The sequence below is a fragment of the Babylonia areolata genome, chromosome 20, assembly GCF_041734735.1.
Source record: "Babylonia areolata isolate BAREFJ2019XMU chromosome 20, ASM4173473v1, whole genome shotgun sequence".
Classification (NCBI taxonomy): Eukaryota; Metazoa; Mollusca; class Gastropoda; order Neogastropoda; family Buccinidae; genus Babylonia; species Babylonia areolata.
Genome location: NC_134895.1, coordinates 41805857 through 41818356, shown reverse-complemented (window position 1 = coordinate 41818356; position 12500 = coordinate 41805857). Strand labels below are relative to the sequence as shown.

Sequence of the window (12500 nt, the reverse complement as noted above, 5' to 3'; positions counted from 1 at the left end):
AAGAAAGCTGTGCTGTTTCCATGCATCTGTGTTCATAAGCACCAATCCTATCGCTTTCTGGTTATATAACATGTAAAAAAAAAAAACAAAAAAAAACAACAAAAAACGCACCTTTTCCGCAAACATTTCTGTACTCAGCACGATGGATAGTCCAAAGTCTGTTCGCCACATGGAGTTTTATGCCAGAGATATTTGCACTCACGTAATCCTGTTTTAGTGCAGTTGACATATTTAATGTGTCTGGGCGCGCGCGCGCGCGCGCGCGCGTCTCTGTGTGTGTGTGTGTGTGCGAGCGAGTGTGAGTGTGCGCGCGCATGTATGTGTGTGTCTAAAAAATGTGTGTTTTAAAGGAATGTATTTCTTTTTAATCTGAGCATTATTTACTTGATATTTTTATTGTTTGGTGGATCATACTTTTTTTAATCATTCTGTGAACACATTGGACTGAGCTGTTGTAATGTTTTATGTTATGTTCTTATTTGGCTCGATGTTGTAAGGCGTTTTGAGCAGCATTAGTACTGGATATCGCGCCATAGAAAAGTTATGAATTATTATTATTATTATTATTATTATTATTATTATATCGACAACCAAAACAGACTTTCTACGAACGAGAAGGAGAAGAAGAAGAAGATGCCCTTTCTTGTAACGAGCGACAGGAGAAAAAAAATTCAGTCAAGTAGCATTGGCAGAGAGTTACAAAACCATATATCAGAGAAGAAAGGAAAGAAAGCAGACAATTGTATCAAAGTATCAGGAGAACTATGCATTCTGAGAGCAAATGACACAAAGCTAATCATTAAAATAACAGAATTTTGATTCATTGTAATAGCGATGATCTACTTAGTCACTTATTCTTAAGTAAACGATTGACTTAAAACGGCAGTAAAATTGTGTGTTATGAAAAAAACAAAAAAACAAAAAAACAACCGAAGTAAGTAATTTTCATTGAATGATGGATAAAATGACTCAAAACGGCATTAGTGTTTTGAAAATAAACGGAAGTAAGCAATTAACATTGAAGGATGGATAAAAAAAAAAATGACTCATCATAACAAGATATAAAACTAAGGAACCCGTCAAATTAAAAAAAAAAAAAAAAAAAAAAAGTTTGCTGTAGTTGTTGTTGTTATTATTGTTGTCGATTTTTGCCAAGTAACAAACAAAACTGATTAATGGCCTTATAGTAGTAGAGACATTGAGTATCATGAAAATGGAGAAGAAAATTCAAAGCCATTAAAATGACAAATAAACAAAATATTAAAAAATTAAAAAATCCGTATCTGAATAGAAGTAAAAGTTATTCCATTAAAATGGTGAAACATGTTTCGTATCCTGACAGAGAAATAAAATCAAGCGATTACTTTTTAACACACACACACACACACACACACACACACACACACACACAAAAAACAAAAAAAAACACACACACACAAAAACACAACAAAAACAACAACAACAACAAAACAAACATACGTCCTGACAAATGAAAGTTATTCCATCAAAAGAAGAACAACAAAAATACATCCAAAATAAGAACTCAAAATAAGCGAATCCATTCAAAGGACGCGTAACAAACGAGGGCAGAAAAATGTCTGATAACAGAAGAAGGAAAAAAAAGAGTTCGATGACTGCTCGCCCCGAAGACGTCATGTGGCAGCCCAGTTCTCCACAGAGGCAGAACTGACGCGGGGAAGAAATGGCGTCAGGGTCTTCTCAGCCTTCTGAGCTAGGGAGAACTGGATTCTTCACTGAAAACGAAGTACACCAAATTTTTTTTTCTTTGAGAAAAAAAAATAGAAAGACACGTTTAAGTGAAAGAAACAAGCGCAACAACCTCTGCATTGCTTTTTTTTGTTTGTTTGTTCCACATCACTTTTTTTTTTCCCCATGAATCCTCATGTTCCCCTAGGTCTATATTCCTCCTGGTCTATTTTCACCCAGATTTTCTTTAAACCAGGTCTACGTTACCCTACACGTCTATACCCCACCCCCATGGATACAGGACTGATTCTGGCGGTAAAGACACGGCTAGCTCTTTACACGGCGATTCCAGATAGAAAGACAGGAATGCCATACTTCCAGAGTGCTTGAACCAGATAGGGAGGATTAAGGCTTACACTGCAGAGCGGGGGTTGGGGGGGGGGGGGGCACGGGGGGGTCAGTGGGGGAGCAGGGGGGCCACGGGGTGGCAGTGGGGGAGCAGGGGGGCAGGGAGTGTCAGGGGGGAACAGGGGGGCAGGGGGGGCTGGGGGTGTCAGGGGGGAACAGGGGGGCAGGGGGGGCTGGAGTGTCAGGGGGGAACAGGGGGGCAGGGGGGCAGGGAGTGTCAGGGGGGAACAGGGGGGCAGGGGGGGCTGGAGTGTCAGGGGGGCAGGGGTGTCGGGGGGGGAGCAGGGGGGAACAGGGGGTGTCAGGAGGGGCAGGGGGAGCAGGGGGTGTCATGAGGGGCAGGGGGTGTCAGGGGGGAGCAGGGGGTGTCAGGGGGGAGCAGGGGGTGTCAGGGGGGAGCAGGGGGGTGCGGGGGTGTCAGGGGGGCAGGGGGTGTCAGGGGGGCAGGGGGTGTCAGGGGGGAGCAGGGGGTGTCAGGGGGGAGCAGGGGGGTGCGGGGGTGTCAGGGGGGCAGGGGTGTCGGGGGGGAGCAGGGGGTGTCAGGGGGAGCAGGGGGTGTCACGGGGGGGGGAGGGGTGTCATGGTGGGAGCAGGGGGTGTCAGGGGGGGGAGGGGTGTCATGGTGGGAGCAGGGGGTGTCAGGGGGGGCAGGCGGTGTCTGGGGGGCAAGGGGTGTCAGGGGGGAGCAGGGGGGTGCGGGGGTGTCAGGGGGGCAGGGGGTGTCACGGGGGGAGCAGGGGTGTCACAGGGGGAGCAGGGGTGTCATGGTGGGAGCAGGGGGTGTCAGGGGGGCAGGGGGTGTCACGGGGGGGGGGCAGGGAGTGTCACGGGGGGGGGGGGAGCAGGGGTGTCATGGTGGGAGCAGGCGGTGTCAGGAGGGGCAGGGAGTGTCAGGGGGGAGCAGGGGTGTCATGGTGGGAGCAGGGGGTGTCAGGGGGGCAGGGGGTGTCACGGGGGGGAGCAGGGGTGTCATGGTGGGAGCAGGGGGTGTCAGGGGGGAGCAGGGGTGTCACGGGGGGAGCAGGGGTGTCATGGTGGGAGCAGGGGGTGTCAGGGGGGCAGGGGGTGTCACGGGGGGAGCAGGGGTGTCATGGTGGGAGCAGGGGTGTCATGGTGGGAGCAGGAGGTGTCAGGGGGGGAGCAGGGGTGTCACGGGGGGAGCAGGGGTGTCATGGTGGGAGCAGGGGGTGTCAGGGGGGCAGGGGGTGTCACGGGGGGAGCAGGGGTGTCAGGGGGGCAGGGGGTGTCACGGGGGGAGCAGGGGGTGTCAGGAGGGGCAGGGGGTGTCAGGGGGGAGCAGGGGGCTCCGCGGGTGTCAGGGGGGCAGGGGGTGTTAGGGGGTGAGGGTGGTGTCGGGCGGGGGTTAGGGGGGTGGGGGGTGTCGGGCGGGGGTTGCAGAGGGGTGTCAGGGGGGTGTCAGGGGGGCAGGGGTGTCGGGCGGGGGGGGGGCAGGGGGTGTCAGGGGGGGCAGGGGGTGTCAGGGGGGAGAAGGGGGGCAGGGGGTTGGGGGTGTCAGGGGGGGAGCAGGGGGTGTCGGACGGGGGGGCAGGGGGGTGTCAGGGGGGGGGCAGGGGGTGTCAGGGGGGAGAAGGGGGGCAGGGGGGTTGGGGGTGTCAGGGGGAGCAGGGGGGGGGGGAGGGAAGAGGCGTTACTTATTAAAGAGTCTGAAAAGAAAGGATCATAACATACCCAGAGCCATCCCACCACTTTGTCAATTTCCTCCGCTGCCGGGGTGCCACCGTTGTTTTACCTGTTCACACACACACACACACACACACACACACACACACACACACACACACACACACACACACACACACACACAGAGAGTAGTTCCATCAATATGTAAGCATATTATTAAGATACAGAAGAAGTCCTGCAATGCAGTTAGTAGTATGTCCATTATGTTAGTCAGCTGAAGAGAAAGAATTACATTTTGTGTTTCTTTGCTCTGCATATAGGGAAGAATTTGTTCCGCGAAAATGATTATAACAGTGATCCATGTGTATTTCGGCTGAGCCTTTTGTTTTCATAAACCATAAAAATAATGTGGAATTTATTATTACATTTATATACACCCTGCATTTTGAGAAGAATTTGTTCCGCGAAAATATTACAGTGATCCATGTGTATTTCGGCTGAACCTTTTGTTTTCATTACCCATCAAAATAATGTGGAATTTATTATTACACTTATATACACCCTGCAAAAAGGGAAAAATTTGTTCCGCGAAAATAAAACAGTGATCCATGTGTATTTCGGCTGAGCCTTTTGTTTTCATAAACCATAAAAATAATGTGGAATTTATTATTACATTTATATACAGCCTTAATTTTAAAAAAAGAAAAAAAAAGAAGAAGAAGAAGAAAAGATATGCAATTGCTGTTAATAGTAATTATATTGTTTGATTATGTGTTTTCTTTGTATATGATCACGATTTCAGGTCCCTTCAGAATGGACTGACGGTCTTCTGAAGAAATATCATCCAATTTCATTCGTTTCTCTTAATGGATTCTATCCATGTCATTTTCTTTTCCTTTCTTCTTCTTCTTCCCCCCCCCCTCCCCCCGTCAGTCAGTGACGTACGTCTATGTTAAAAAAAAAAAAAAAAAAAGCAGGAAAGACAAGGAGGAGAGATTTTTTTTTTTTTTTTTTATTAAAAAAGGAACGAACTGCACAACCACAACAACAACAACGGAAACAAGAGAGAAGACACCACGAAGAAATTACATATCAAGTCAGGAAACAGCGCCACTTTGATATATTGATAATTATTAGCATTATTTTACTATATTATGTACTGTTTGTTTATTTGTTTTATTTCATTATTTCATTACTTACTGTTTATGAATGTTATTTGATACAAGTCATAATATGGTTCATCAGCCGTCATGATAAAATTGAAGTGCAACGTTGTGAGCACAGTATAAGCTTTAAGCTTGTTGATGCTCTTTTGTTATTCATTGCATTGTAATCATGTGTATTGTTGAATGATTAAAGATTATTTAAACCAAACAGCGCCACCATACACTACACAGAGAGACCTGAACGATGGCAACCATAGACACCACTACTGAGCACTGAGCATTGAGCACTGAGCGCTAAGCACTGAGCACTGAGCACTCAGCGCTGAGCGCTGAGCACTGAGCACTGAGCGCTGAGCGCTGAGGACTGAGCACTGAGCACTGAGCACTGAGCACTGAGCACTGAGCACTCAGCGCTGAGCGCTGAGCACTGAGCACTGAGCACTGAGCGCTGAGGACTGAGCACCGAGCACTGAGCACTGAGCTCTCAGCGCTGAGCACTGAGCACTCCGCGCTGAACACTGAGGGCTGAGCACTGAGCGCTGAGGACTGAGCACCGAGCACTGAGCACTGAGCTCTCAGCGCTGAGCACTGAGCACTGAGCGCTGAACACTGAGGGCTGAGCACTGAGCGCTGAGGACTGAGCACTGAGCTCTGAGCACCGAGCGCTGAGCACTGAGCGCTGAGGACTGAGCACTGAGCACTGAGCACTGAGCACTGAGCACTGAGCACTGAGCACTGAGCACTGAGCACTGAGGGCTGAGCGCTGAGCACTGAGGGCTGAGCACCGAGCACTGAGGACTGAGCACCGAGCACTGAGGGCTGAGCACTGAGCACTGAGGGCTGAGCACTGAGGGCTAAGCACTGAGGGCTGAGGACTGAGCACTGAGCACTGAGGGCTGAGGACTGAGCACTGAGCACTGAGCGCTGAGCACTGAGCACTGAGGGCTGAGGACTGAGCACTTAGCACTGAGCACTGAGCACTGAGGGCTGAGGACTGAGGGCTGAGGACTGAGCACTGAGCGCTGAGCACTGAGTACTGAGCACTGAGTACTGAGCACTGAGTACTGAGCACCGAGCGCTGAGCACTGAGCGCTGAGGACTGAGGGCTGAGCGCTGAGCACTGAGCACTGAGCACCGAGCACTGAGCACTGAGCACTGAGTACTGAGCACTGAGCACTGAGCACTGAGCACTGAGCACTGAGCGCTGAGCACTGAGCACTGAGCACTGAGCACTGAGGACTGAGCACTGAGCACTGAGCACTGAGCGCTGAGCACTGAGCACTGAGCACTAGGCGCTGAGCACTGACCACACTGGTTGCAGCTGCTCTGACAGACGCGCATGTATTTGGGGTCCTTGGTGCACTTCCCTCGGGCCGCCCACTTCTGGCATTTGGGGTCCCTGTCCTCACAGCCTGAAAAAAAAAAACAAAAAAAGGCAGAGTTGCCGCTGTACTTACACCACCACCACCACCAACAACAACAGACTGGAAGAGAAATCACTCGGTTAAACCCTTGGGGAGGTACGTAGACTCACAGGTTTGTTGTTGTTGTTGTGTGCTTTTTTTTTCTTTGCTGTGTGTGTGTGTGTGTCTGTGTGTGCGTGTGTGTGTGTGTGTGTGTGTGTGTGTGTGTGCGTGCGTGCGTGCGCGCGCACGTGTTTCACGCGAATGTTCTATCATAATGATCTTCCTAGGAACGTTCTAGAATCAATCGGAGGTCAATCGTGAACGAAACCATGAGCATTCAACTGCTCTTTCAACTTTTCCTTATATATATATATATATATATATATATATATATATATATATATATATATATATATATATATATATATATATATATATATATATATATATATATATAATGTGAGTGGGTGGTTGGGTTGATTGGTCATTTCGTCGATCAGTCAGTCAGTCAGTCAGTCAGTCAGCTGGTTAGTTAGTTAGTAAGTTAGTTAGTGAAGTTTTTGGATGGTAAAAAATGACAGGCGGAAAAAACAACTCCTCCTCCTCCTGCTCCTTCTTCTTCTCCTCCTCCTTCTTCTACTACTACTACTACTACTACTACTACTACTAATGATAACACCAACAACAATGATAATAATAATGATAATACTGTAGAAAATCTCACCGGCCAGTTGTTCCTCGTGAAGCTTCTGCACGGCTGACGTGGTCCATGGCTCCACCACCTCCATCCAGGTGCCTGGGTCCTTTTTCTCAGTCATGATGTTCACCCTTCCGCCATTTATCTGCTGTAAGTGGAGTTTGTGTCATTCTAGATATCCATATACACACTATCGCGCTGCTTAAATAATTGGTAGTGCAGTTTGTTTGTTTTGTTTTTGTTTTTGTTTTTTTGCCATTCTTCTGGAAAGTACTGAATCTGTTAAATCGTTGAAAAATGCCTGCTCTACCCCCGGCTAGATTTCCACGCAAGTTATTGCATTGATTGATTAATGTTAGTGCAGTTTATATCACTAATCTAGGGAGTACTGGTTCTGTCAAATTGTTGAAAAATGCCTTCTCTTCCAGGCTAGATTTCCATATACACATTACTGCATTGCATAATTGTTAGTGTAGTTTATGTCACTGCTCTAGAGAGTGCCGATTATGTTAAATCGTCGAAATATTCCTGCTAAATTTCCATATACACATTACTGCATTGCATAATTGTTAGTGTAGTTTATGTCACTGCTCTAGAGAGTGCCGATTATGTTAAATCGTCGAAATATGCCTTCTCTTCCAGGCTAGATTTCCATATACACATTACTGCATTGCATAATTAATTGTCAGTGCAGTTTATGTCACTGCTCTAGAGAGTGCCGATTATGTTAAATCGTCGAAATATGCCATCTCTTCCAGGCTAGATTTCCATATACACATTACTGCATTGCATAATTAATTGTCAGTGTAGTTTATGTCACCTGCTCTAGAGAGTGCCGATTATGTTAAATCGTCGAAATATGCCATCTCTTCCAGGCTAGATTTCCATATACACATTACTGCATTGCATAATTAATTGTCAGTGCAGTTTATGTCACTGCTCTAGAGAGTGCCCGATTATGTTAAATCGTCGAAATATGCCATCTCTTCCAGGCTAGATTTCCATATACAGTTTCAGTTTCAGTTTCAGTAGCTCAAGGAGGCGTCACTGCGTTCGGACAAATCCACATACGCTACACCACATCTGCCAAGCAGATGCCTGACCAGCAGCGTAACCCAACGCGCTTAGTCAGGCCTTGAGACATATTACTGCATTGCATAATTAATTGTCAGTGCAGTTTATGTCACTGCTCTAAAGAGTGCCGGTTATGTTAAATCGTCGAAATATGCCATCTCTTCCAGGCTAGATTTCAATATACACATTACTGCATTGCATAATTAATTGTCAGTGCAGTTTATGTCACTGCTCTAGAGAGTACCGATTATGTTAAATCGTCGAAATATGCCATCTCTTCCAGGCTAGATTTCCATATACACATTACTGCATTGCATAATTAATTGTCAGTGCAGTTTATGTCACTGCTCTAGAGAGTGCCGATTATGTTAAATCGTCGAAATATGCCATCTCTTCCAGGCTAGATTTCCATATACACATTACTGCATTGCATAATTAATTGTCAGTGCAGTTTATGTCACTGCTCTAGAGAGTGCCGATTATGTTAAATCGTCGAAATATGCCATCTCTTCCAGGCTAGATTTCCATATACACATTACTGCATTGCATAATTAATTGTCAGTGCAGTTTATGTCACTGCTCTAGAGAGTGCCGATTATGTTAAATCGTCGAAATATGCCTTCTCTTCCAGGCTAGATTTCCATATACACATTACTGCATTGCATAATTAATTGTCAGTGCAGTTTATGTCACTGCTCTAGAGAGTGCCGATTATGTTAAATCGTCGAAATATGCCATCTCTTCCAGGCTAGATTTCCATATACACATTACTGCATTGCATAATTAATTGTCAGTGCAGTTTATGTCACTGCTCTAGAGAGTGCCGATTATGTTAAATCGTCGAAATATGCCATCTCTTCCAGGCTAGATTTCCATATACAGTTTCAGTTTCAGTTTCAGTAGCTCAAGGAGGCGTCACTGCGTTCGGACAAATCCACATACGCTACACCACATCTGCCAAGCAGATGCCTGACCAGCAGCGTAACCCAACGCGCTTAGTCAGGCCTTGAGACATATTACTGCATTGCATAATTAATTGTCAGTGCAGTTTATGTCACTGCTCTAAGAGATGCCGGTTATGTTAAATCGTCGAAATATGCCATCTCTTCCAGGCTAGATTTCAATATACACATTACTGCATTGCATAATTAATTGTCAGTGCAGTTTATGTCACTGCTCTAGAGAGTGCCGATTATGTTAAATCGTCGAAATATGCCATCTCTTCCAGGCTAGATTTCCATATACACATTACTGCATTGCATAATTAATTGTCAGTGCAGTTTATGTCACTGCTCTAGAGAGTGCCGATGATGTTAAATCGTCGAAATATGCCATCTCTTCCAGGCTAGATTTCCATATACACATTACTGCATTGCATAATTAATTGTCAGTGCAGTTTATGTCACTGCTCTAGAGAGTGCCGATTATGTTAAATCGTCGAAATATGCCTTCTCTTCCAGGCTAGATTTCCATATACACATTACTGCATTGCATAATTAATTGTCAGTGCAGTTTATGTCACTGCTCTAGAGAGTGCCGATTATGTTAAATCGTCGAAATATGCCATCTCTTCCAGGCTAGATTTCAATATACACATTACTGCATCCCTAAATGTTAGTGCAGTTTCTGTCAACCCTCTGGAAAGTACTGGTTCTGCTAAGTCGTTGGAACGTTACTTCTCTACTACATTTCTGGTATAATGTACAAAAACAGTGTGAAGAAAAGTAAAATTTGACTTACCACGACAATCTCTGGCAGATCAATTCTCTCACCAATCCCTAGATCTCCACTCTTTCTCTGAAACAAAATTTCATAAACCCATTAAAAATTTTTTTTTTTTTTTTTAATCCAGAAGTACTGCTCAAAGCGCTTTACGTTTCGTTCCCCCACTCTTCACCTCCTCTACTAGTACCCCCCCCCCCCAGAAAGAAAGACAGACAGACAGACAGACAGACAGACAAGATAGAAAGGTGGTGATGGTTGTGGTACTGGCATTCAGGGGGGGGGGGGGGAGGGAGCGGGGGCGGGGGGTGGGGGGAGGGGGTGAAGATGAAACGGTTATCGTGAAGAAAGAAATATGATGTATGGGTGTTAGCCATACCTGTGTCCATGGCGGACGTGGGAAGCGCCCATAAGTTGGCCATCTTTTCTTCAAGTCCTTCACAGCACGCTTATCCTGTAACTGAAAAATAAAATAAAATAAAATAAAATAAAAATAATATATATATATATGTACATACATATATATAAACAGACAAAAGAAAGAACGTAAGAAAGAAAGAAAAAGCAGATTGAGGGAAGGGAGGTTACACGGGAATACTAATAATTATTTATCATAGACCGGGCAGAAGAAAGAAAAAAAAAATCATATACTTCAGAATGCTGGCCTGATTACAATTATCTATTATTTGCTGTAGTGATCTGTCCCTGAGCGTTTGTTGTTGTTGTTGTTGTTGTTGTTTATTGTATTGCATTGTATTGTATTGTATTTCTCTCTTCTTTTTTTTTTTTTTTTTTATCACAACAGATTTCTCTGTATGAAATTCGGGCTGCTCTCTCCAGGGAGAGCGCGTCGTTACACTAAGAGCGCCACTTTTTTTTTCTCTTTTTCATTTTTGTTGTATTTTTTTTCCTGCGTGCAGTTCTATTTGTTTTTCTTCAGAATTTTGCCGGGCACAACTCTTTTGTTGCCATGGGTTATTTTACGTGCGCTTAGTGCATGCAGCACACGGAACCTCAGTTTATCGTCTCACCCGAATGACTAGTGTCCAGACCACCATCATTCAAGGTCTAGTGGAGGGAGGGGGAGATTGGAAGGGGGGTGGGGTGGTTGTGTGAGAAAATATCGGCGACTGAGCCGTGATTCGAACCAGCGCGCTCAGATTCTCTCGCTTCCTAGGCGGACGCGTTACCTCTAGGCCATCATCACACCACTCTCCACACAAATGCCGAGCATTCCTAACCCACCCTCCTGCCCACAACTTTGGTTCTTTGCTGCTGCCACTTGCTCATGAGGAGTATTATTTCTTTCTTTTTTTAAAGTAAAGAAATAAGAAAAGGGAAAGAAAGGGGGGGAAAAGAAAGAAAAGAAGAGGGCAGGAATAAAAGAGGACATGGACACGGACATTGTTTTATTGCCATTGACAATACTATCCTTTGGCAAGGGGGACAATGTATGAACAAAAGAATAACGGCGGTTTACAGAGAAATTGACACACTTACTCGAGAGTAAAAAGAAAATCAACGACAAACAACAACAACAAAATCATAAAATACAATATATTGTTAAGATTAAAAACGAAAATAAAAAAAAACTCCATGTATAATGTTAAAATATTCACTGAAATTGTCCATGAAAACCGATTATTCAGACAAAGAACTTAGCATATTTGGAAGAATACTACTTTGAATACATTTAGAAACAATGTGTTAATCGAAAACTGACCTGTTTTTTTTTTTTTTTAATTATACAAAAAAAAAAGCTCGACCATCCAAACGGACAGTGAGAGAGAAATCAGGGGTATAGGTGGGGGTTAGGCGTAGGGGGGTTGGTAGAGTTGGGTGGTGAGAACGAAAGAAAGGGAAAAAAAATGGACAGAAAGAAAGACAGACAGACAGACAGACAGACAAGATAGAAAGGTGGTGATGGATGTGGTACTGGCATTCGGGAGGGGGGAGGGGGGGGGGGGTGAAGATGAAACGGTTGTCGTGAAGAAAGAAATATGATGTATAGGTGTTAGCCATACCTGTGGCGGACTTGGGAGACTTGGGAAGAACCCATAAGCCACTGCCCATCTTTTCTTCAAGTCCTCCACAGCACGCTCATCCTGTAACTGAAAATAAAAAATAAAATAAAATAAAATAAAATAAAATAAAAATTATATATATATATATATATATATATATAAACGGAAAAAAGAAAGAACGTAAGAAAGAAAGAAAAAGCAGATTGAAGGGAGGGAGCTTACACGGGAATACTAATAACTATCATAGACCGGGCAGAAGAAGAAAAAAAAAGAACGAAAGAAAGGGAAAAAAATGGACAGAAAGACAGACAGACAGACAGACAAGATAGAAAGGTGGTGATGGATGTGGTACTGGCATTCGGGGCTGAAGATGAAACGGTTATCGTGGGTGGCGCTGTGCTCAGTGGCGACACGGTGTTTTTTGCAGTTGTAACATATGTTATGTGCATGCATACGTTGTATATATATATATATATATATATATATATATATATATATATATATATATATGTGTGTGTGTGTGTGTGTGTGTGTGTGTGTGTATTTTACGTTTAAATACGATTTATTCTTTTGATGTTTTTATTTATGTCTTGTTGTACAATACCTTATGGTCTTAACGTGTGTGTGTGTGTGTGTGTGTGTGTGTGTGTGTGTG

General features: G+C 44.7%; 1 protein-coding gene across 3 annotated transcripts in view; it reads right to left on the bottom strand.

Moving 5' to 3' along the window:
* The window catches only part of LOC143295505 (uncharacterized), an 18901-nt gene that overhangs the window by 1706 nt on the left and 4695 nt on the right, over nt 1-12500 (bottom strand). For 2 of the 3 annotated variants that reach the window (XM_076607228.1, XM_076607230.1), the window contains 7 exons: nt 11846-11932; nt 10201-10281; nt 9840-9896; nt 7053-7173; nt 6230-6334; nt 3805-3865; nt 1-1754 (listed from right to left, as the gene is read on the bottom strand). The exon at nt 1-1754 is cut by the window's left edge and continues 1706 nt beyond it. In XM_076607228.1, coding sequence (XP_076463343.1) covers nt 1733-1754; nt 3805-3865; nt 6230-6334; nt 7053-7173; nt 9840-9896; nt 10201-10281; nt 11846-11932 — 534 coding nt within the window. In that variant the 3' untranslated portion in view covers nt 1-1732. The remainder of the gene's footprint in view (nt 1755-3804; nt 3866-6229; nt 6335-7052; nt 7174-9839; nt 9897-10200; nt 10282-11845; nt 11933-12500) is intronic. The other variant, XM_076607229.1, reaches the window with a different exon arrangement.